At 35.6% G+C, this 25,829-nt stretch overlaps 1 protein-coding gene and 1 long non-coding RNA gene across 3 annotated transcripts; both read left to right on the top strand.

The window, feature by feature from the left end:
• The first annotated feature begins 289 nt into the window (after positions 1 to 289).
• LOC142537466 (histone-lysine N-methyltransferase ASHH2-like) lies at positions 290 to 24,646 on the top strand. 2 transcript variants are annotated; one of them, XM_075642984.1, is made up of 18 exons: positions 290 to 550; positions 3,594 to 5,217; positions 5,494 to 5,701; positions 6,581 to 6,696; positions 6,856 to 6,935; positions 8,593 to 8,724; positions 8,810 to 8,926; positions 9,478 to 9,570; positions 10,604 to 10,681; positions 11,217 to 11,273; positions 11,558 to 12,458; positions 12,537 to 12,592; positions 12,882 to 12,961; positions 13,091 to 13,173; positions 13,253 to 13,332; positions 16,028 to 16,107; positions 22,642 to 22,687; positions 23,686 to 24,646. In XM_075642984.1, exons 2-18 carry the CDS (start codon positions 3,600 to 3,602, stop codon positions 24,640 to 24,642), a joined length of 4,782 nt encoding a protein of 1,593 aa, XP_075499099.1. In that variant the 5' UTR covers positions 290 to 550; positions 3,594 to 3,599; the 3' UTR covers positions 24,643 to 24,646. The 2 variants fall into 2 exon arrangements, with proteins under 2 accessions (XP_075499099.1, XP_075499094.1); XM_075642979.1 differs by having other exon boundaries at positions 291 to 550; positions 6,581 to 6,738.
• LOC142537479 (uncharacterized) lies at positions 18,356 to 20,347 on the top strand. Its single transcript, XR_012818557.1, has 2 exons — positions 18,356 to 18,856; positions 19,256 to 20,347. It is a non-coding gene; the product is annotated as an uncharacterized LOC142537479 (long non-coding RNA).
• Positions 24,647 to 25,829: the final 1,183 nt, after the last annotated feature.

The following is a 25,829-nucleotide window of genomic DNA, read 5'->3' as shown; positions in this document are numbered from 1 at the left end:
AAAGATAAGTGATTAAAATTTAAATCTAATAAAATATAAGACCAAAATAAAATAAATATGATTAAAATTTAATTTTCTCCATGAGATAATTGATGGAAAAAGTAAACTTCGACTAAAATAGATTTTCGATATCAGATCTTTATTTCACAACTTTTTTAGGTTGATTTTTTTTTAATTAAAAAAATGGGTTTTTAAGTATTTTTTTTATAATTCCAGTTGAAATGCAAAAAGGGAACCCTGGAAAAGATTGAAATTGCAAACATAACCCTACGTCTATTTGACTGGATCTTAGCGTGGGTAAAATACGTTCCCATTAGTTTCTTCCGTTCTTTTTCTTCTTCGTGGGTAGCAGTTTGCCTCCTCTCGCCACGCTTCCGTTTTCCCTCGAAATTTTCATCCCCATTGCTCTCGTCGCCCTTTCTTCCGCTTCTAAATTGCTTCAATCGGGACAATTTTGGCGTACAAATCAGTATTGAAGAAGAAAACGGACAAATTTGAAGGAGAAATCGTTCGTAGAGACTTCGTACACAATGGCCTTGGAAGCGTAAAGGTCATTTTTTTTCGATTTTTATTTGTTTCTCCCTGAGTATTGATTTCAACAAACATTGGGATTTCATTTTTTTACTTTTACTAGCGGCCGGGTCTTCGGTTTGATGCGGTGAATTATTTGGATTCAGTCGTGGTTAATTTAGTTTATTTTTGCAGCGGATGATTAATTTGATTCGTCAATGATAAAATTTTGTGTTTTCTCCGTCTTCGGAACATACCTCTGACCCTGCTCGTGCTCCTTTTCATTGATTTTTAGTTTATTTCGGGATGTCAGAGATCGAAAAGTAGAAGGGATAATTGTTGAAGTAGTTTGAGAATCTTATTAGTTAAGTATTTGCATTGCTGTTGCATACCATCCATTTGCATATTTTTTGTTCCATAGTTATGCATATCAACATATTTTCTACCTCTAAAATGCTCTAAAACGCTCTAAAACAAGTTATGTAAGTGATTACTTTGGCATATTTATCGTACAGGGAGAATTTGTTTATTTCCGTCTGCATTTAGATTATAGTTAAAGCATGGGAAAAACTTATAAAGACCAATGGAGATTGTGAGAAAGTTGTGGGGTGACATCTTGACTTCTCTATATGGCGTAGTTTTTTTAAGTAAATTCTTTTGCAATTTTTCGAGAATTTTTTTTCTCGAATTAATTTGAAATTTTGGCCTTTATGATAGTGAAGAGGAGAAAACTTAAAGGTTACAACCTCCAGTCTTTTTTTATTTTAAGTGGTTTCACTTTCTTTTTTTAGGGTTCAGGAAGTCTTCTATGTAATGGGCAGTTTAACTTCTTTTCTTTCTGTTGTACCACTTTATTAATTTAATTGCTCTATTCAATGCTTTGTTGACTGATTTTCAGTTCACTTGTTCATTATCATTGAGGTTGCTAAGGCATAATTTGGTGGAATCGATGTAGTTTTATTTTAACTTTTTGTCCTCCGACGTGAATTTGTTTTCCTTACCGTGTCACTAATTGGTTTACCGTCTCTATTCTGTAGTTACTTCTTAGTATTCATTATTCATTTACCATCTTTTTTGTTATCTTACTAATCTATTTATGCTTTGATTTGGTCCAGTTTCCTTTTAACAAATACTGTTTAGTAATGCTGCTATGTTTCTATGTTCAATCCTAATTATTTGAAATTCATTCCTTTATGTAGATAAGCTTCTTTATATCGCCGTACAGTGAGCATATCCATTTCTACAATGCTATTATTCTTTTATGGGTGTGCGCTGGTGAAAGTTTTTAACGCATCTTAACTATTTCCATTGACCTTCTTAATATATCATTACCCTTTTGTCATGAATATTTGTTCTAAAACTAAATAAGATTTCATTCACCTTCCAAATTTGTAATTTCTTCCTTCATTGTCATAGTTGTCAATCGCGCATAGCGCCCCGTAGCGCAAAGGTTGCCCGTGGCTATAGCGAATAGCGTAGCGAGGGTTATTTGAAAGTAAAGCGCCACAAGTATATAAATATATAATATATAACATATAGTAACATCAATTCAAAAACCTTAATTTTCAGGCATAATATTCCATCAACGTTAATTGTAAAATACTAAAACGTGAATTTTTTTTAAGTTTTTTCATTGAAAAATTATAGAACACACAAAAATAAAGCGAGAAATGCAGAAAAATATAATTTCCAGCAAAAACCTAACTAAGTACATGCCAAAAAACCAAAATTAGAAGAAAAAAAGGACAGAAGATAAGCATATAGCTTTGCTTTGCAATAGCGCCGCTATTTCAGCTATCGCGATTGTCGCTATAGTTCCAATAGCGAGGATAGCGAGCGCTATTGCAAAATCCATGGCGCGTAGCGGTCCGTAGCGATATGGTGTCGCTTCGCCACGCTATTCGCTATAGCGAGGGCTACGAGGGCTATTGACAACTATGTTCATTGTCGAAGTTTTATTTTATACGACATCCTATATTTGGACACAAAATAGTAATAGCTTGAACCTAAGCTTCTCACATGTAAATTAATCAATATGCTGACGTGGGTTGTTGCATACAAGGATATGAGAAATTTTAAGATAATACCAAATGATTGTGATTTATGCCACATTTTTTTGGTTACACTTTGGTTAATTATTTACTTTCTTAATTTTTGCCAAATTTGTTTCCCTCTTCACTATTGGCATGTATTTTCTTTGTTTTAGATTTATTTTGTATTTCTAGTGTGTACATTACCATTTTTATTTTGTACGTTTATACTTTTAAAAACGTTCATACTTATAAAAAGTTTTTTAACTTCAGTCATATGCATATTAGTGTTTATTCAGATTAACTAAATTAGGCATCAACTTGAACATGATCTTAATATTTATTCAAAACTTTGTCTCCCATATTTTAATTTCTGTAAATAGATATATTTGGTTTATTTTTCAATAATATTGTGGCAACGATATAAAATACTTATTCTATAAGATTTATGCATGTTGGTTTCGTTTTTTTCCGCCAATAATAAATATTCTAATAGCCACAAAATACTCATTCTATAGGATTATGCATATTGGTTTCGTTTTTTCCTGCCAATAAAAAATATCTTGTAGCTAGTAGCTACAAAATACTCATTCTATAAGATTTATGCATATTAGTTTCGTTTTTTCCTGCCATTAATAAATATTCTAATAGCTATTTCATTTATTTCATAATTCTAAAAACATTATTCCATTAAATCATATATATCATTTGGTATAATTAATTCTTTTACATAATTTTGTAAAAATTTCATAATTAAACAAAACATTTGAAATTTAACAAACGTGTTTCATGTGCAACGCGTGTTCCCTGGCTGCCAGTAGTTATTATACCTTTTTTTTAAAATTTCTTGAAAGTTTATGAATTGGTTCACAAGTTTGTTTTTATTTATAGATTGAAATCATTTGGCTAATATACCAACATTTTTTTTCAGCCTATCATTTCATATATGATATAACCATTTAAAAGTATTTAGGCTGTCAATCTTTGGTAAGGATTTTGTAATGGGATGCCCATGAAGGTTTCTTGTCATATCTAATTAATATCGTTATACAGGGTAACATGTTTACCGAGACATTGTCTGGTAAAAGTATTGGTGACATCGAGGAGAAGTCATCTGTGATCGAACTTGATATGGTTGTTTCAAAATTATCTGTTTCTTCGATACATAATGAATCCTCCTATGTGAGAACTGATGATTTATCCGTGAGCATGATTACACCAGATGCTTCAGGTGCTGATCTTCTTCTTCCGGCTTTCAATGCCATTAGATTCTCTGAGAGTCCCGAGCAAAGGGCTGATGCAGCAAGTGATACCATTGAAACCGATGCTTTTGATTCCCTTGGTAAAGCTGACGTGCTTGGGCAGAGACCTGACAAGGGCAAATGTGATAGTTATTTATATCCTTCTGATTCTGCAGGTATTGTTGAACCATCTGCAGAAAGGGATGGTGAAGCCGAGGCTGTGGTCCAAAGTGACGAGACGTGCAAACCAAACCATCCTCTAATTGTATACGCATCATCTCGGAGGAGCGCGCACAATTCTAAATCAGATAAGAACAATGAGATTCTTAAACCACCTAGAAATTACAAGAGAAAATCCAACAAAAAGACAGTATTGAATTTCACTTCGTTGCAAATTTCAAGAAGAAGAAGAAGTTTGTTGGCCACGCGATCTAGGTCTTCTGTTTGGGGATTAATGGAGAATATTATACCAGATATTAAAGAAAACAGTAATCTTGAGCTGAATATTAGTAAAGAAAAAAAACCGAGAAGAGTAAGAGGTGGCCTAGGGATTAGGAAATATAAGAGCAATCAGAAAGATAAAAAATCAATTGGAAAACCTGGCGCTCCATCTGGTCCTATCTCTTTGAAAATTAAAATTGGCAATCAAATCTGCAGCTCGGTGAATGGTACTAAAAAATTTTATGCACCAGAAATCAAGTTGGAGGGAGAAGTGCCTCGAGATGTGGTATCGTCATCAAGAAAATTAGAGGATGCGATGCCATCAGATGGTTCTGTTTTGAGCACAAAATTTGATGTCAGGGACACTGTTGAAAAGTCGTGCTTAGGTACTTCAAAGGATCACCAACTGATTGTTAACCAACTGGAGGTTCATCAGTTGGAAGCTTCTATTGATAACAGGAGTTCAGATCCTGGAACCTCACCTGATTCAGAAGTTATAAACTCGGAACCTGATTGTCAACTCTCTCGAAAAGTTACACCAAATATGGGAGGTAGTTCAGTAGTTTCAAATGATTGTGTTTCTGTTGAAGATGTTTCACATTTAAAGGTATGGCAAAGCAAATGTAATAAAGGAAAAAAAAACGATGAGCTCGTTAAGGGTGGAAAATTAGATGCTGACGTGCCCGCAGCAGCCGGACTAGGACAGGAAGTGGGTTATGCCGCTTCTTGTAATGAGGCTTCCATTGTTTCATTTTCAAAACCTTACTTGACCGAAATGAACCCTTCTTCATCTAGGCTTGTTGCAATTGAGCCATCTAATTTACAGGCCTGTGACACGTTGCTTCCTTCTACTGATGAGAAAAGTTTGCACAAGTTGTCCAGTGCAAGTGGAAGGAGCAAGAGCACATGCAGAATTCTGGATTTACCCGGCAAGAGAGAGAAAGTCTCGAAAAAAAAGGGAATTCGAAACAAAACCAGGCAGAAGCATAAACCTGGTGAGAAAAGTGATGGTAGCTGCATTCTTATTCTAGTGGAAAGTCATCTGGATGCATGCAATTGTTTATGTTTGCATCTTTTGATGTATATTTAAGAACATGTTTCCTTTTTCCATTCCCTGAAAAAGAATATTCCCTTACATGTATGTATGTAAAATACATGTTAGAAAATTTAGCCTTGCCTTCACTCCCCCATCTCATTTATTTTTGATGCAATATCTCTCTGAGGCCTGTAAATTGACGTATTTTCTACCCTTCTCATATTTTAACCTGTAGGAAATCCAGTATCATCTCATTTTGAGGAAACTGGATACATAAACCATGGTTCATGTGGACCGATAGACAGCTTGCCTTTTTCAGTGGGTGAGGTAAGAGAACAATGTGTTCCAATGAGGAACGCTTGGGTGCTTTGTGATGATTGCGAAAAGTGGCGGCGAATTCCGGCTACACTTGCAGATCATATTGAAGAAACTAACTGTGGATGGTAAATAATCATGAATGCTACTGTTGGTTTTCAAAGAGTGATATCAAGAATTTATTTTTCTATTGCCCGTTCACATGCAGGAACATTAATATATGCATTGATTGAATTTGATTCTTTTCTCCACATAACAAATTTCAGATATTTATTTAGCTAACTCACCAGTCGTTTAAGCTGATACCAATTTAAATGGTCTTTGGTTCTTTTTTTCTACTTGCATATCTAATGCTCTGAGAGTTGTTTTTGACCAATTTTTTTTTTGGAAAAGTGTTTTGCTAAATTGCATATTCTTAAAGCTTCCGAGACATTTAATCTAATTTTACAATGTTGACCAAATTTAAAATATCTTGCTACACGTTTATAATAATTATTTTTTAATTTTTCTGACATGATATAAAGAATATCACCTCAGAAATAAAACTATTTAAAAAATAAATTTTTCAAGCTGGAAGTGGTTGAAAACCAGGCCAAATTCCTTCAGAACTGGCTCCAATACAAAAGTTCAACTTTTATAAGATTTTGAAATATAATCTGTTTTTTCAATTGTTGAGTTGGATCGAGAAAAATTTTGGTGAATGCTAGATGCTAGAATGATGTTGGTTAATAGAAGGTTGACCTCATTGAAAGATTAAATAAATTAGTCTGCTGCAAGACTTTCCAGTAGCTAAAAATAAATTCACATGCTTAGAAGTAACTCAAGGTACGAAGTATAGTTAGTTTTAAAACATTGAGGACCACCAGGCTTGAACATTAATCATAATGAAATAATGCATCGGGTAACAGGACCTGCTGTGCTGTACTACTATATCTCTTTAGATGTTGATTCAATCATTTGAATTTGGTGGTAGCTAATAGATTTCCTCTCTTTTTTTCCTGCTAAAGGACCTGCAAAGACAACACAGATAAAGATTTTGCTGATTGCTCGGTTCCTCAAGAGAAATCAAATGCAGAAATCAATGTTGAGCTGGAAATATCCGATGCTTCTTGTGAGGACGATGGTTGTGATGCCTCCCTTAACTCTAATCAAAACCAATCAAATGGTGTTCTTTTACCTGATGATATCGCAACATTTATATTCCGGCTTACTTGGATTTCATAACTCGTAAGTACCTCTTGATTGACATGCTTTCCTTGGATTTTGTTTATATGTTTTGCAGTTTCTCAACAGTCAGCTTGGTCACTTATTAAGTCAAACTTGTTTCTACACCGAAGCCGCAAAACTCAAACTGTCGACGAGGTGAATCCCTGGCTTAGTTCAATTTCACTATTATGCTTAAAACTTGAATTAATGCTTATTGCCAACACTTCTCACTCATTCAACTGTATCTCAGCTTAGTTATGATCCCTTTTCCGAGAATCCGTGTATATTGTTCGTGTATCGTGGTGTGTTGTTTCTGAACTTTATTAGATTGAAAATTTATGTTTCTTATTACCTGGATATATGTTGAATTATCGACCCTTATGTAAGTACTGGTTTACATAAGCATTTGGTAACAATGTTAAAACCTGTTTTTATTGCTATTATGCATTGAAAATATCTCCATTTACACTCATGATTACCAGGGGTAGACATGTTTAATATGAGCATTTTTGGATATGAAAAAAATGAACACGTCGATTTCGGTTTTGGTATTTTTGCAATTATAAATCAAGAGCATATAGATAAATTGAACCAAAAACCAAACTGAAACCCACGGTTTTTGGTTAAAACTTATGATTTTTCTTAATTTTTGACATTTTTTTTTGCATTTTTATTCATTTTAAATATAAATAAAAAATATTACACAATTAAATTAATTTAGCATGTTTTTGAAAATATAATGAGATATGATATGTATGTAGCACTTCAATGATTGCCGATATCAAATCTTTATGTATTTAAAATTTGTTTCTTTTTTAACCGAACTTTTTCATGAGTTGTAATTACTAACCGATGACAATAGTATATTACTGATAACCCATCATTTATAAGCGCACACAAACACATATAATTTCCATTATTTTATCTCCAGAGTAACCACACCGACACACGTGTGAAGAAACAACATAAATTTAATCCGATTTCACTCATGTTATATGCATACATTTTTGTTTCTGTTTAAACCATAGAAATCTCAAAGTGCATTGCATTTTTCAGTTTCTATAAAACCAAAACTCAATGTTGAGAAACCATTTGTTTTCGTTTGCTTTTTCTTTTGTTTCTGTAGTTTGGTTTCGGATTTGTTCTGCGGCTTATATGTACAACCCTAATGAATGCTTTTACTCACAACAGATTTACTAACTTCCAGTTTATAATGTTTTTACCTGAAATATCAATAAGATCTTCTTCACCAACAACAAGATCTCATTCATCTGGCATTCTTTCCACATAACAAACCATGAAGATATCCTTCACTGCCAGAAAATTAAGTTCAACTTCCATGGTGTTTTCAGTGACTATTTATTAGTGTTCCCTGATACACATAGTTTTTATTGTCATTGTCCCTTTCTCCAAGTAACATGCTATGAATTTTTATTCTTGCTTTTTAAATTTTTGACAATTTTACTGGAGATATCGATACTTAATATGTGAAATGATCGTTGACAATTTTACTGGAGATATCGATACTTAATATGTGAAATGATCGTTCTATGGTTTTTCCTCAACCTTTTGATGACTACACCCTCCTGATGTTGACAAATATGTCTATAGCCAGTTGCAGCGATCATAATTTTCGCCACACTTGTTCATTTTATAATTACAAGGTCTCTATGAATGTGTTGGTCACATCTCAAGTCTATGAATCTGTGTGCATCAGTTTTTGGGCTCTAGGTTGACAATATATTTCAATCCACACACCTATGTAACTCCACTTAAATATTTGTTTCTTTCTTGTTCTATTTGTGTGTGACAGGTAATGGTTTGCCATTGCAAACCACCTTCATTTGGTAGAATGGGTTGTGGATCTAAATGTTTAAACAGAATGCTCAACATTGAGTGTGTTCAAGGAACTTGTCCGTGTGGTGATCTTTGTTCTAATCAACAGGTACATCAACTTCTGTTTGTTCACTTATGTGTGGATCTTTTGTTGTTATTCATAAAGTGAATTCTCCATGTGCAATCGCTTGCAGTTTCAGAGACGCAAGTATGCGAAACTTAAGTGGTTCAGGTGTGGAAAGAAGGGGTATGGCCTTCAGGCACTTGATGGCATTCCCGAAGGACAGTTCCTTATCGAATATGTTGGAGAGGTTACTACTGACTAGAACCTCTGTTTACTTGTTATTTATGCAATTGATGTCATTTAAATGTTACTCCAAGTTAACACTCTGTTTATTAGAGCAAGCTAGTAGCATAGTAGGTATATATACATACACACATCTATTACTATGATTAAGAATCTCTATAATAGAGACAAAAAATGGTGTCTTCGTCTGGTTTTTTGGTTTTTCCTTTTTTTTTATCATTTTATAATAATTTCATTTTGCAATTTAGCCCATAAATAATTTTTACATTTATGGTATGACCCCTATTTGATTATAATAATTTGAAATTTTAGTTTTAGAATTATGGTATTACTCTTATTTGATTATAAATAAAATTACTTATAAAAAACTATACAAATACGGAACGCGTGCGCTAGTACACTAGTTTTACACACACACACACGTGTGTATGTATAAGGATCAAGTTGTCACAATTGATATACCCAACCAAGAGACAGCATGGTAAGAAATGCTGATTCCAAACTGATGTTTCATTGTTTGTGATTCTAACGTATCAGTTTTTGGTTAATTTGCAGGTCCTAGATGTGCATGCTTATCAAGCAAGGCAAAGAGATTATGCTTTGAAGAGCCACAAACATTTTTACTTCATGACTTTGAATGGCAGCGAGGTTTGCCGTTACCATTCGTTTCTGTGTGAAATCGAAAATTCTTGCACCTATTCAAATTCTATAATGTTCTCATAATTTTGGTTTCCGGCCACTTCAGGATCATCTGAAATTCATCATTAACTTAATTGATTGTGGATGTTTAATTATTTGAGAAGCAAATGATGCTTTTGTCTCACTTTATGATACCAGTTGACTTGGTTTGATGAGTGAGTCAGTGACACAGTGCTCATGTTTTTCTTTCATTTATGAATGACAGGGCCTCATTTTAAGCTTTGTAACAGAAAGTTCGATGATTCTTTGCGCATTGGATTTTATAAATCTTCTAGGGAAATTGTAGGAAACCGTTTACTGGCCTGATCAAAGCGTTTAATGTGAATGTAAATGAGCTGACTGTAATTTGGCTGCAGCTTATGTTTCTGGCGAAGTTTGTTCAGTTTTGTCTTCAATTACAAATAAACCACAATCGATGAAATCATGAACTTTATTTTTCTCATCTCCCACCTTTGACTTAGACTGTAAGTTTGACTGGGAATTATGATCCCATATATGCATCCACCTTGAACCCTGTAAATTTGGTTTTGGATCGAAAAAGTCTGTAAGGAGGCTTACTAATTGGTTGGTTTGTCTGTGGACAATAGATTAAACAGGTCAAAGGGGTTGAGGATGGTTGGAAATGGTATAAAACCGATCTAGGTTGCAAAGAGAAAATTGTTCAAGACAGACTGAATTCTTTTAATGTCAGTTACTGGTTTTAGGTTTTACATATGTTGTGTCTTGCAGCAAAGGACCCTTTCCCATTGAGTTGGTGTGGATATATGTGGCCAACTTTATTATGTAACAGCAAATTAAACTCTAGTTGAAATCTCTTCGTATTTGAAATTACTATGGGAAATTTTCCATTGCGATCCCATATTATTATCCCCCAAGCCTCTTTTAGGGTATCTTAATGTTTATCTTTTTTTATGGCTGTTACTTTTGTTAGTTTATGTATTATGTTTACTTTTAATGCTGTCTGTGTATGCCTTGTTCCCAGGTGATTGATGCTTGTGCTAAAGGAAACTTGGGCCGGTTTATAAACCACAGTTGTGATCCTAACTGCCGTACTGAGAAGGTACTTTGTGGGAGCAATCTATCATGCAGTTGTAATTTTTTGAATGTGAGGAATAGAACAAAATGTGTGGAATTTTGCTGGACCTTTTTTATACCTTATGGAGCATTTCATGTTCTACCTTCTTAAGCATGTGCCATTTGCCTTCCACGATCTCTGTCCTCTGTAGTTTTGCATTTTCTTTAGCAAGCTGTCTCGTTTTGAGTCAGTACACTGGGTGCTTGTAATATTTACTTTCTGTGACATTCTTATGCATTTTTTACTACATCTAGTTTATGATGCTAATTTACTTGCTAATTTCAGATGTTCGTGGGTTCACTCTTCTTTGGCCCATCATTATGTTTTGTTCATTTATTCACTTTCTCGGTTGTTTTTTCACAGATATATTTCATTACTTATGTGTATTTTTGTTTAAAAGTTAGGTCTGAGTATTAGTCTTTACCAACTTCAGTGTCCTAGATGACTAGATATATTGTCCTTTTTTTTCTGTGGAATTGTCGGTTTTATTATTAACTCTTGGTCTTGGCATCCTTGATAGTGGATGGTGAATGGAGAAGTCTGTGTTGGACTCTTTGCTGTGAAGGATATTAAGAAGGTAATATCTGTTGTGATAAAAAGAGTTTTTTGCTATGTCTATTCAAGTTCCATCCTTCTTTTAGGGACAACTTATTACGGTATGTTGGGATTTTTTGGGAGGTTTTTGGTAGGTGACTAAAAGATTCGTTTACTTCTTCTTTATCATCATGTTGGTTTTGAGTAATATATGAAGTGCCTGATATAAAGGTAGTTAATTTTTTTGTTTTCATCCTTGGTGTAGCACTTCTTTATGCCAGTCGTATCCTAGTGAACACGTGAGTTTTTTACAATTTTGCAATCCAGGGTGAAGAGGTCACATTTGACTACAACTATGTACGTGTATTTGGGGCTGCTGCGAAAAAATGTGTGTGTGGTTCAAGTAATTGTCGGGGCTATATAGGTGGTGATCCATCAAATTCTGAAGTAATTGTTCAAGATGATTCTGATGATGAATTTTCTGAACCTCTTATGATCTGTGAAGATAAAGAGCTCAATGATGATTGGAATGATATAATATCAAATTCCTTAAATGAGAGAGACAACCTAATTGCAAATGAATCCCGAGAAAAGTTTTATAGAATGAGTAAGTTGGAATATGCGGCTGGTCTAACGGAAAGCACGGAAGAAGCACACTCTTCTAAAGCTTTAACTCAAAATGTTGGTGGTGATATCTATGCTTCTTCTCAAGGGTGCTTAACTGATGCTGTCAGGCAGTTGGACATGGACAAAGAAACTGGAGAGTCATTGAACAGATCTTCGTCAGCTGCTTTTGAGCTTGAGGCTGAGGGCATTGTTTCCCAGAAACCTTATTCTGTCAATTTCATGAATATTTCCTTAAAATCAGATGGCAGTATGAAGTCTTTAGGCCAGAATGAGCTTTCTTCAGTGCAAAACCGAGTGGAAAATTCATCATGTTCTGCTCATGGACCAGAGATAACGACTTCTGCATTACATAGGAAATCACTGCCAGATGCAGTAAAATCTAAGAGCAAGTTGAAATATGCTGCTGTGGGAGGAAGAAAAGAACAAGGAACGGCACATCCTCCCACTAAGACTCATCATTCCTCAACCTCAACTAAAAAATGGAAAGTTAAATCTATTTTTGCAGGTGACAAAGGAACTCCGAATATGGATAAGTCAAATGTTGCACCCCATAAATCTGATAATTTACCTGAACATTTCCTGAATAGTCATTTTGAAACAGGTAGACAATCATCTGATCCATGCTTCTTGGTAGTTATGGTTAGTGTTTTTTGCAATAACTTAACCCAAATGCTTGCAGTTGAGGAGAAACTGAATGAATTGCTTGATCCTGAAGGAGGAATAAGCAAGTGTAAAGTAAGTTCTTCATCCCGTGCTGTAATTCTTTTTTTCTTCTTAATCTCTTGATTTTGGTAAGAGCATTTGATGTATTATTTTCTCATCTATAAAAATGTTAAATTAATTCCAATTTTTTTTTATTTCAGTCAATTTTCAGTATTTGTAGAAATTTTGTGTAATTCCTGATTTCACATATGCTCTTAGTGGTTGGTTATATTATTATTTAGACTGATATTGTGCACTTGAAATTACATTTTGTGCCTGTAGATGGTTGTTTCATGTCTTGGTTTCTTCTATAATTTGATAGGATGCATCAAGAGGCTACTTGAAGCTTCTTTTCCTTACTGCTGCATCAGGGAATAATGGCCATGGCGAAGCTATACAGAGGTAATTTTTGGAAGTCTACCTCCTTTGCTAAATTCATCACTTCGTTATCCTGTTTATTATCTCACCTTGTAAAAACTTACTGCTCTGGAGTTGTCCTGGAGTTGATTTTTGTTATTTCAATTTTTGCAGCAATCGAGATCTTTCAATGATCTTGGATGGACTTCTGAAGACGAAATCTCGGACTGTTCTGGTTGATGTAATTAACAAGAATGGTAGTTGTTCCTAGTATATATCTTGATGCTTTTCATTAGTGTGTTGAATTTTTTCAGAGCATTGACTGTTGATGCATAGGTTTGCAGATGCTCCACAACATATTGAAGCAGTGTAGGAGGGAATTCATCAAAACTCCAATTCTGCGCAAGCTTCTTAAGGTAAATTTGGTGGAACTGAATAAACTTTTTTCTTCACTTCATGAATCACTTATTTAACCAATTTACTATCAACTTATTCAAATAGTTGATCATTTGAGTGTGACCACAAGTATCCAGAGAATCTGCTCCTTTTGACCCATTACATTTGGCGGAATCTTGTTTAGTCATAAAAATGCAAGAGAACAAAGCATATATGATAATATTCTACACATAAGATCATGCATGAAACTTGGACATATGCATGATCAGCCAGTATTTGAACATACACTGAAACTGAAAACTACTCAAGTTCATGGCCTTTAAAATGAAATTCCAAAAATTGATTTGTATGTGTGATTTTTGAAAATATTTCATGTAAATAAATATATTTATAGGTCAGTCGTCTTTACGTTTTAAAGTCCATCTCTATATTAAAGTTGAAGAGAAAAGTTGTCGTTGGTTGTGTCGACTACATCAAGAGTAGGTAGAGGACTGACTTGGATTTCCTTGTGTCTATATAATATAAATAATCTTCCCATTTGATTTCGTAAACTCATGGGGATTGGAGAATTGAATAATTAGCATTTTTTTTATAAAAAGGCTTTTCAAATTGACGAGACTCAGTCGAACAGTAGGAGACGTTAAGAAAAGAGCTTATAATGATCTGTTCGATATGCTAGGTACAAAAGAATAATAGAGATATTTTTAAGATATCGAAAGCCAGAGGTCTTAATACTAAAGACTTGAGTCATGTTAGGTGTATCAAGCATGAAGATGGTAGAGTTTCAATGCAAGATAAAACTATCCTAGATAGGTGTAGGGATTACCCTAAGAACTTACTCAATGAGATAAGTATAAAGGAGTTAAGTGTGGGTAGACATGATATGGAAGAAGTAAGACATTTAATGTTCCCTCGTAGAGCTAGTACTACGGAAGTAACAGAGGCACGGAAGAGGATGGAACCGGGGAAATCAGTTGGACCGGATAAGATACCAATTGAGGTGTGGAAGTGTCTAGGAGAAGTTGAGTTCCAATGGCTGATTAGGCTCTTTAATATGATTTTAGATACTAGGAAAATGCTAGAATCTTGGAGACATAGTAATGTAGTACCAATTTATAAGAATAAAGGAGATATACATGACTACTAAAACTATAGAGAGATTAAGTTTATGAACCATACAGTGAAGTTAAGCGGAGACTTATGAGGATTACTGTTGCATCAGATAACCAATTTGGTTTTTGCCGTGTAGGTCTACAATGAAAGTTATTTTCTTGATTAGACAAATGACAGATAAATATAGAGAACAATAGAAGAGTCTCCATATGGTATTTATCGACTTAGAGAAAGCCTATGAAAGAATGTCTAGAGAATTAATCTGGTGGGTACTTTGAAGGAAGCATGTGTCTCAATGCTATATCGAGATTATTAAAGAAATGTATGAAGATGTTGTAACTAGTGTTAGGTCTCTTGGAGGGATGTCATGTGAATTTCCTGTGGCATTAAAACTTCATCAAGGATCAACTTTAAGCTCTACCTTTTTGCTTTGTTTATGGATGAGCTGACGGGACATATTCATGATGAGATCTCTTGTGGTTTGCAAATGATATTGTCCTGATATACGAACTAAAGAAGGTGTAAATAAAAAATTAGATAGATGACGTGAAACTCTTGAGAGTAAATGTTTTAGAATTAATTGCTAAAAAACGAATATTTAGCTTGTAACTTTGGTCCTGAATCTAGATGAATGAGTAATCCAATTGAGATTGACGATCGAGAAGACTCAGAGTGTGAAGCTTTTCGCTATTTAGGATCTATTATCGAAAAGAGACATTAGAAAGGATATAGACCATGGGATTATAGCAGAGTGAATGAAATGGAGGATGACATCAGGAGTCTTATGTGATAGAAAGATGTCTGCGAGATGGAAAGGAAAATGTTATAAGATTAGTGTTCGACCAGCTATGCTTTATGGCTCTGAGTGTTGGGCCACTACAAGACTACATATGCATAACATGAAGGTAGTAGAGATGCATATGTTAAGATATATGTATGACAAAAAATGCAAAGATAAAATTGTGAATGAAAGAATTATGAGCTATTTAGGTTTAGTCTCCATTGATGATAAGATTAGGGAGAAACGTCTAAAATGATTTGGTCATATGAAGAGGAGAACAAACACGACCTCAATCCTACATACTTTAGATTGGCGGGTTAATGGAAGGAGTAGAGGGAGAGTAGACCATTGAAAACCTAGATAAATGTGGTAAATGAGGATATCTTAAATCTTGATATAAAATATGACATGTGGGAAAATCGCTTAGTTTGGATAACCCCGCAACTAGCAGGAATTTGCTATGATGAAAATGTGTACATATTGGAGATTGTTTGGATTCTGATGTGTGATTAAAGTAATGAAAATTTACTAATGCCAGCTAACAATGTCTACTCATGCTGAACACTTGACAGAACTGGACATAGTCCTTCTCAAGTACCTGATAGAAAGCTTTGAAGAAACCTATGATACTGAAAATATGAAAAACTGGTCCAGAACAAATTCAAATTAGTTGAACGGAACTATAGCTTATAAAATTGTTTTCGCAAATTTTTATGGCTAATGTGCAAAATGCTGATAAAGTCTTTACAACTATAATTTGTACCAAGTTGTTATTTTGATAAAATAGAGTTTTACAGCTTTTTCTACTGTTGTTTGGATAGATACTTGAGTATATGGCAACAAGGGAGATTCTTAAATTGGAGCACATAACTGGAGGCCCACCTCGCCCAGGAGTGGAGAGGTCAGCATATTTTTTTGACCTATTTTACCGATGTACGTAAATTTAATAATTTTCTTGCAGAATGTGGTTTTGACATGTAAGATCTTGACGTGTTATTTGGGTATAAATGATTTTTTTTAAATAATAATAACAATGCTCAGTTCATGTATTCGAGAAAGAGACGAGAACCTAGTATCTCGTGCCTGCTTTCAGAACCTCGATGTAAAAGAGCTTGTGATGTAACCGCAAATATCTGTCATTCAACAACAATATAAGGAAGGAAATAAGCTGAAATATGGTGGCATGCCACTCCCTTCCCTAGCAAATGCTAATCTCAACACTCCAAAACAAAATTAACAGAATGCCTAATCTCTCCCAATTCACATTTTTTATGTGCTCCCCCCTTTCTGGATACGTTAGGACTTGTGACTCATGGGCTTGTTTTGGCCTAGGCCCAATATAATTTGGGTCTATAACAGTACCACCTCTTGAAAATCAACCTTGTCCTCAAGGATCAAGCTAGGAAGTTGATTTACCATATTTTCAAACCAAGACGTAACCTATTCACCAGGCTCTTTATCCTCCTCCGACATAGACTCTCGTTCATACCCTGAGTTTGCTGCCCCAATCCCTTCGCTTCAGATTTCCAAATAGACTTGTGGGTAGCACTACTATCTCTCATCTCCGACATATGTGTTCCAGTAGGCGTAATGACCTCTTTCTTAGTGGCATCTCCCTTCCCCTTCACCACATTTTCGAATTGAGTTGTTGCAAAGAGAACTGATTCTTTGCCATCCATATCTATATGATGTCTGAGCCATTTCACTGGCAGTGTCCCTAATTCACAGCCATCCGTGGTGATGAAGCCTTGGTTTGGATCATAGAACCTTTCAGTTTTAGAGCAAAATCTGTAGACTTTCAGTCCCCAATGGCACCAACAGTGACACCAAAGAAACATGCAATGACAGCTTTGCCTTTGAGTTAGTCTTTGGTAACTAAAATCGATCTCACATTTGGTAAGTAACCATATATATAATATCCATTCCTACACCCTTGGCATCACCTCCCTCTCCAGGAATGATTCCTCCTTGAACAGTGGCACCAAATGTGGCTGCCTCATCTAGGTTCACGCCTGTTTTTGGATCCTTCCTATTGAAGCATTCTTTCAAAAGCTGCTGGATCTTAGCGATCCTAGTGCTACCACCCACGAGAACAATTTCATCAATCTGGTGCTTTTCAAATCAGCATCTTCCATCTCCTTAACAATGGTCTTTCTGGACAAATATTTGTTCGATTCTTCAAAACGAGATCTGACAAGTTGTTTGGAAAAATCCATGTCATCAAATAGAGCCTCAATCTTTACGGTCTTGGCACTTGCTAAGTGCTCTGTTATCCTTACTAATGTCTGCCTGATGCATTTATTTTATTAATTTAATGAAGTACTACATAATCCCATGATCAAAATTATCACCTCCCAAACGAGTATCGCCATTAGTTGATAACACCTCTAAAACGCCATTGTCAACGGGTGGATACTAAAATCAAATGTCCCGCCACCAAGGTCAAAGACAAGAATGTTCTTTTCTGGCCTTTCTTGTCCAAATAATATGCAATAGCTTGAGCTGATGGTTCATAATAATCCTTACTGCATCAATTCAGCTACTGTTACAGCAAGTTTGGTGGCTGGACTCTGGGCATTATCGAAGTTAAGTTGTTGACTCCAGGTTGCTCAAGCTTCCCTCCATGTCCATGTAGAATGTCCAAAGCTTGAGGGACTTGTGAAGCATAATTTGCAATGTTTGTTCCCATCAGCAGCCACTATTGTGGATAAGTCTACCTCCACCGACCCGTCATCATGCGAGGTAACAAATTGGCCGCTGGCAAGGATGAGGTTCTTCACTCTCACCATGTACAATTACAGCCCAAGTGATTTAAGCTTACAATCCACCAGTACATTACTCTCTCAATTCCTCGGAGACAGCTCCTTCCGCCATTGTTAATCAACCCTTTCCCGATGAATTGCGACAATCCACCGGATGCTTCTTCCTTGTTTATTTCACCGATTGGTTAACGGGCTTACCAAGTTTTTCCCATTCTTATTTGATTGAACCCCACCTTTGTAACTGTTACTAGTCCAATTGTGTCAGACCCAGTCCCTCCAATTTCTTTCTCAATCTCACAGTTAAATTCATAGCACCCTTAGAATTGTATTTGGGCCTTGAATTTGGTTCTTTCCAAGTATCTTCCTGGCAGTGTTCTAAATGGCGGTAGGCGGCCTTCGACCGCACCGCCTATGCATGAGGCGGGTGTCGAGGCGGGTCGAGGCGGCGAGCAGGCGGTCGAGGCGACGAGCAGGCGGGCGAGGCAGTAGTCAACAATTTTAAAAACCTAGTCAACAATTTAAAAACTTAGTCAACAATTTTAAAAATCAAGTCAAAGTCAACAAATTTTAAATATTAAAACCCTAACACACCTCTTTCCTTATTTTATTTTATGTTTTCACTTCAACTCTCAACACCACAGTCCACACACAATCTGCCGCTGCCGGAAGTCAGAATATTTAGATTTTAGGTTAGGCATTGCATATTTATTATTTATCATACTTTTTTTATAAGATTTCAGATTTTATGATTTCAAAATTCAATTTTTTTACTATTATTAATTTATTATTTTATTATTGATTTATTGTTGAAGATTAATGGCGGAAAAAGATAAACAACCGGAGTTGGAATTTAAGCCAAAGTATAATGATATTGTTTGGGAATATGGGGTGTTGTATAATAAAGAGAAAAAGGGATTGGATCACATGCAAGTTGTGTAAGAGGCTTATTAAAGGAGGAGTTTATAAGATGAAGCATCATATTGCGGGTATTGTAGGACAAGTTGAAGCATGTCCTAAAGCATCCGATGATGACAAAAAAAGAGTGAGAGACTATCTTGAAAATAGCAAGAATAAAAAGCGTCAAAGGGTGGAAGAATTAAAAGAAGAAAGGGCGGAGGTAAACATATGTGTTGATGAAGAGGATGGTGATTGTCAAGTGATGGGAGATAATTCAAAAAAAAGCCGAAGAATCTCGGTCCTATTGATAAGTGGACATCCGCAATCGATCCAACGAAGGCAAGACAACAAAACATAAATGGTGCATATGTAGATGATTTGGAAGATTAGTTATATTTAGTCTACTACTTGTTCTAATGATGGATAATTGATTGAAACTTTGAAAATTTAAACTTAGTTTTTCGGTTAAAAAAATTATATTACTTCGTTAGCATAATAACATTAATATCATGATGAATCTTTATTAATTGCACATTATCTAGATATTATATTTTGTGTTTAAACATTATTTAATTGCACATTTTACATAAAAATGATTATATTGCATGATTATCTATAAAAAATTACTTAAAAAAATTCAACCGCCTAGGCGGTTGAGGCGGTAGGCGGTCACCGACCGCCCCGCCACCGCCTCCCGCCATTTACAACCTTGCTTCCTGGTTAGACAATTTAAATTCATAGCCTGTATAATTGTATCTTTGATTCTCCACCCCAATCTTCAACTGCATAATTTAATACCTTTTTGATCAATTTCTATGCGAGTCATTCACGATTTATGTATGAAAATTTTGTTTCACTTTCCCAGAACCAAAAGATCTTCAGGCTCTTCATCCCAGTGCACAGAATGTGATACGACCACAGTACAACATAGAGAGAACATAAACTGATAGAAAATAGTGAATCAAATAACACGGTCGTATGGTTAAATTGACTCAAAGCAACAAGAACTATAATAAACTGAATGAAACACCCAGCCAAGCATCAAATCCTTTACAGAAAGAAAGGCCCTGCCTTTGTATTTCTTATCTTTATTCAGGATACCTTGTGGTATTGAGGACGCTATGGAAAAGACCAGGGATTTTTTGTGGGATGGCGGCGACGTGGGGACACCATTGTCACCAGGTTACTTGGGATCACGTGTGTAGACCTAAAGAGTTAGGGGGGGGGTGTTTGGGCATCGGTGGTATTTGTTTGAGAAACAAAGCTTTATTAGGTAACCGGTGGTGGAGATTTTCTAGGGAAAGGGATTCGTTATGGTGTAAGATAATTGTTAATAAATATGGTTTGCAGAAGAATGGATGGAATGCGGGTCTAACTAAGAATGCCACTTTTAGAAGCCCTTGGAAATTCATCTCTAGGATTTATCTGCCTTTTTTTTAGTCTGTGGGAATTTGATCAAAAGGGGTAACAAAAGTTGATTCTGGGAGTATCGGTAGTGGGGGCAATTTTTTTAAGGACCTTTTCCCTTCTTTGTATCAGATTTCGATCTCATTATCAACCGATATCTTTCTTCATATCTTCAGCATTGTCTTCCGATCTCTCTTCTTGGGATTTGCGTTTCCGTAGGATTGAGTTGGGTGTGGTGTTAGTTTCTTGGAAAGGGTTTCTCTCATTCAGGGTGCTGCCGTTTATAGATCTTGGGTGTTGGATTCTTGAGGTACCTTTTCAGTTAAATCTATTTTTGAGTTTTTTCCCCAGCTTTCCATTTTATTAACAACCATTCTTGGTAAACCTCCGACTTGTGAGGCGATGCGGAGGAGGAATCCCTCATGTTATCTCAGTCCTAGTTGGTGTGTGCGGTGTGCTGTCAGGCAGGATTTGGATACTCAGGACCATTTGCTCTTACACTATCCTTTTGTCGGTTTGCTTTGGAGCAAGACCTTAGTGGAATTGGATGTACTATGGGTTGTTCCTAAATCTTTATTGGGGCTTATTTGAATTAGATTAGGACGAGATTTGGGAAGGAAGGGCTGGCTTTTCTAGAATAAGGTAGTTCATTGCATTTGCTGGTCTGTTTGGTTGGAGAAAAACAAGAGGATTTTTGGTAATCAAGAAGACTCGGTCGAGGGTTGCTGGGACAAGATTAAGATTAGGGTTCCTTGTTGGCTTCAATCTACTGGGGATTTTAAATTTTTATACCGGTGTCTTATATGAACAGGGATTGGAGTATTATTTTGAGTTAGTAGGCTTGCAATTCTAGGTTTTTCGTAGTTCTTGTCGAGTTGACCTCTGGTCCACCTTTGTAATTATCTCTCTTTTATTATTAATGTTACTAAGTTTCCTATTTAAAAAAAGATAGCCAAACAATCAATCCTCTAGAATCCCTTTCCTATAACCAGCTCTTGCCTTGTATATTTATTTCTCTTTTCCCTTACTCAAGTTGCTTCTTTTTCTAGTTTATTCTTGTGGATTAAAAGCATGATCCTGATTTTCTAGGCCCAATATACTTGGGACTGTAACACAATCGAAAAATGGATGATGGCCTTAAGAAAATCTCCAGCCGTAGAACTGCCATCTAAATGGGTATGTCACATCATATCCAGGTAAATCCACTTTTATGAGGGCCCATCTCTTCTCCTCAAGTCCATGATTTTGATCCTTTGAGTGGCTTTCTTCTTGACCTTAATTCTCATCATTGTTTTCCAGACATTGCCCAGTTTATTTGTGTCCCGGACTTCTCACCTTATAACCTGCTCCTTCGTCGTTTCCATCTTCATCGTCAGTTCCAAGGACTTGACTCCCTCGACGCCACTGACATGACATTGATCGCTATTAATCGAGTCTTATGCTCCCCCTTTTTTCCTTTAACTAATTTCTTGAGATTTTCTGTTAATTCTCTTGTTGACTTGCTGACTTATGCTGTAAAGCTAATACCTTTTTCCTTTAATGTCATTACCCTATTTTCGAACTGTGCGGTTGCCATCGATACTCCTCGACTCTCTTGATCGGGCAGGTCAAACCAATTGTGACAGCCACAAATATCATTGTTTGACAATAATCAACAAAATAAAGAAGGAAATATGCTGAAAATATGATGGTAAATAATGTTCATATAGAGGTAATTCTGTATACATCTCTGTCATCACTCCCTTCCCCAGCAAAATGCTAGTCTCCTCAACTCTCGAAAACAGAAAACAAAAATTATAGAATGCCTAATCTACTCTCTCCAATTCATTTTCACGTCCTCCCCCCTTTCTAAATACTTATAAAACTTGTGACTAGTGGGCTTGTTTTGGCCTTTGTATTTGGGTCCGAACATCTTATTCTTTTTGTTTATTGTTTTTACACTAAATTGGTGACGTTTAAAATCAGGATGTTTGTGGAATGTAAACAGGATGAACTGAAGTCTCTACATGTATTCTTTTTTTTATTATTTTATTTTGGTATTCAAAAATGTCACTACATTCAATAAACTGGTGGAGCCCTTTTAAGACTATCAATTTTAAAATTAAACCTACATTAGTTATTTAATGTTCGGTATTCTTGGTATATTACACAGTTTTCTGCCTGTGATGGTTAAAACTGTAGTGAGAACTAACACAGTGTTGCGAATCTATTCCTCTCATCTTGGGAAATTACTCAAGGATAGAACTTTTTGCTCTGCAGTGGGAAGGAAAAAAAGAGAGCTTTTTTTGCTAAAATAATTGGTGTGTATATTATCCTTTTGTGGTTTTGTGTCATGATTCTCTAACGTGTACCCTGTTCTGCATTTGCAGTTTTAAAGATTCAATATTAACGTTAACAGAACATGCTGACAAACAGGTAGTTAATGATTTTTTTTCATTATGTTGTCGGTTTACTTGCTTGTGTCTGATGTCATCTTTTTCACATGTCTGGTACTTACATTGTTGCTGTCAACAATTGACCGAAAGACGATTAGTTTTTATTGCATTTGAGCATCTTGGTTGAAAACATTGCGATGTCCCAAAGACAACTTACAAAAGGGAAGCTGTCCAATAATATTTTGTTGTTTAGTTTCAATCCCTTTTTTCCACCCGTGAGTTTGTGATAATTCTAATGGTTATCTAGATTTGACGGCATTTCTGCCTGTGAAAATTCTTAACCATATTGCTTGATTAATATTTGCAACCCTTGATCATCTTCCTATATCAAACATTTACATTTCGATGTGGCTGCACATGATTAAATCTATGCTTACTCAGCATAGATGTTTAAAGGCTGATATATTTTTTTATTTTATTGTAACGAAGAAAAATTAGTCCCTTTTCTTTAGCCCTCGAAGTTAATCCTTTGTTGCTACGAGTGTGTTTTCTTTTTTTTTCTGGTTGTGGCTGGAATTTGTTTGTTGATTGAGGTAAAGAAAATAATTCCATGTCCTGTGTAAAGAGCTTTATGTGTTGCATCAACAACCCCCCGGCCCACCCCCCCGCCCCAAAAAAAAAAAAGATTCTAGACTTGCTTTTGTGTCCTTGCTTGGCTCAGGGCGGTACCACGAGTGACTTGGCGGCAAAAGCTACACTATTTCCTTTTAAGAAAATCAGAAAAGCTAAGCTATTACCTTACTTGCGTATTAGTTGCCTTTCATTTGTTAATGTCATGTTTTGTCGTTGCTACACTGCATCTGTCTGCATCCAGGTACTACCAAGCATCCATCAAGCAAGTTGATGCCTTTCTAATTTTCTGGATGTTTGAATGGGTGGTTTTTGAATATTATGCCATCATAAATATTTAGAAAATTGCACTTGTGTGAGCGCTTATTTTTTTATTTTTGGCTGAAGTTTGATCTTTACTGCTCTCAGGTCCATCAAAGTGCACGAAGTTTCAGGGACAAATGGATTCCCAGATCTTTCAGAAAAAATAACTGCACAGAACGAGACGATGCAAGGATGGAATATCCTCAGCTTTCAAGCCACGATAGGCTTGATATGTCGCATGATATTTGGAGCAATCAAGGCGGGAAACTGTCAGAAGCAACAAATTGTCGTATCGAGCAGCCAGTTTCTGCATCCTGTACAATCGATCTCTCCTGTTCAGAACCCATAGCTGCTACAGTTAGCAGTGGAACTGACGGGACAAAAACACGCAAACGCAAGAGCCGATGGGACAACCCTGCAGATGAGCGACCAAATCCAAGTCTTAAGACCAACTTGGAATGTGATGGAAAGCTTAATACTGATGATGATATCCCACCCGGATTTTCTTGTCCCTGTAATGGTCCTATGGTTCCGTCTGATCCAACTTCAACTCCCATTATTGGCCAAGAAAGAGAAGCAACCTTAAGGCAACCGTATGACACGGTGTTAGGTGATTCTCAGCAGAGATATAATGCATACATGTCGACCTCCTATGGAATTCCCTCTTTTGTCATGCAGCAATTTGAGGTTCACGCAGAAACTTCAGATGGTTGGACTATAGCTCCAGGTGTGCCTTTCCATCCGTTTCCTCCATTACCCCCATACCCCTGTAGCAATTTACACCCCCCATCATGTACTGCTGTATCTGCCCCATTGAGTGAACCTGAGGAAAGAATGGAACAAAATAGCCTTAAGTATGTCTCTCGTCACTCGGATCAAAAATATTCGAAGACACCCGGCATGGACTCACCAGAAATGAATGCTTCCTGTGCAAATGGGCGACCTGATATCATGCAAGGAGGAAATTCTTATAGCATGGGAAGGAAGTACTTCCGGCAGCAAAAGTGGAATAATTCGAAGGTAATGCCACCACCATGGATTCGAATGAGAAATGTCTGGTGATACAGAGGGAACTTTACAAGCAATTGTGCAATTTATAGTGTAGGTTTAGGAATTGGAGCTAATTGGTGTAGGAATTCATGCATTTCATTGGAGGGTTAACTGGAGAAGAGAATTATAAAACAAGCAGTTCCAACAATTTTTTATGAAAAGATATAGTGCCTTTTATTCGGAGCTTCTGCATTTTCTGATGCTCCTTTTTTTCTATAACCATTCTTAAGACAGTTATACCAATATTGAAATATTTGTTAATTTCATTGTTTGTAATTTAATTTGTGAATATGGTTGCCTTCATCTGCCAATTATATTCTGGCTCCACTTGAAGGAAATTTCTAAAACTTTTTGTTGTCTTTTATATAACTTCATTGGCTATGATTCAAGTTATTTGATGGAATTCTTGGTTGAAAATTGTTCTTTGATTTCTTTTATAGTTCTTGATCTCCTGGGGTATCTTTTTCTTTTCGGATACAATCTTTCACGGTAGCATTTTATTCCATGAGTGTGTTGTTTACATTTAAAAATTGTTGATAACATTTCGTCGTACATTTTTTTTAAATTATCATAATTATTTTTAAATTCTGCAAACGCGAAGCTCCCTTACCATGTCTTTGGAATTATGGGTTAAAATTTTCATTATTGTTCAGAACTGATTAGTTTTATGTTATATTATAGCAAAAATATATTATTTCAAATCTTTATAATAATTTTTGTCTGACCTGCATGATAAGTTGTTTATCAATACTTTATTTCTCCTTTGATTTCTCCAAAAAATAGTAATGCATTTTGATATTAAAATAAAACAAAAACTGTTATAATTACTAGTATAGATGGGGTGATCTGAACATAATTGAATAGCCTTAGTTGGGTTGGGTATTTCGGATAATCAATCACGTTTGGTTAATATCCGAGTCCGATTCAGTTTTGGTGTAAAATAATTCTATCAAAAAAATTGATCGGATTCTGATTTTTCCTGAAAACCCTTAAAGATATTGAACTTAGGCTTGTTATATTACTTGAATGAAGAAGAATAATTCAATTTATAGTTTGTTATTGATCTCCAGAATTGAAAATAATCACAATATATAACATTGTAAGATCTACATGGTTTGGTAAAATGTAGATAAGTAAAAATTTTAAATCGGATGAAACCCAAATTTGAACCAAGATATTCGGTATCCCACCTATTCGAG

The sequence above is a fragment of the Primulina tabacum genome, chromosome 1 (assembly GCF_025594145.1).
Source record: "Primulina tabacum isolate GXHZ01 chromosome 1, ASM2559414v2, whole genome shotgun sequence".
Taxonomy (NCBI): domain Eukaryota; kingdom Viridiplantae; phylum Streptophyta; class Magnoliopsida; order Lamiales; family Gesneriaceae; genus Primulina; species Primulina tabacum.
Note: the sequence above shows the minus strand (reverse complement) of the source record. Positions and strands in the feature narration are given on the sequence as shown.

What these genes read in the sequence shown, in the direction of transcription:
- LOC142537466 (XM_075642979.1), top strand. Translation starts at nt 3,600, where the DNA reads ATGTTTACCGAGACATTGTCTGGTAAAAGTATTGGTGACATCGAGGAG. An exon ending in CAGGCAGAAGCATAAACCTG is followed by an intron (nt 5,218 to 5,493) that starts GTGAGAAAAGTG and finishes TTTAACCTGTAG; the next exon opens with GAAATCCAGTATCATCTCAT. An exon ending in GAGGAATAAGCAAGTGTAAA is followed by an intron (nt 12,593 to 12,881) that starts GTAAGTTCTTCA and finishes ATAATTTGATAG; the next exon opens with GATGCATCAAGAGGCTACTT.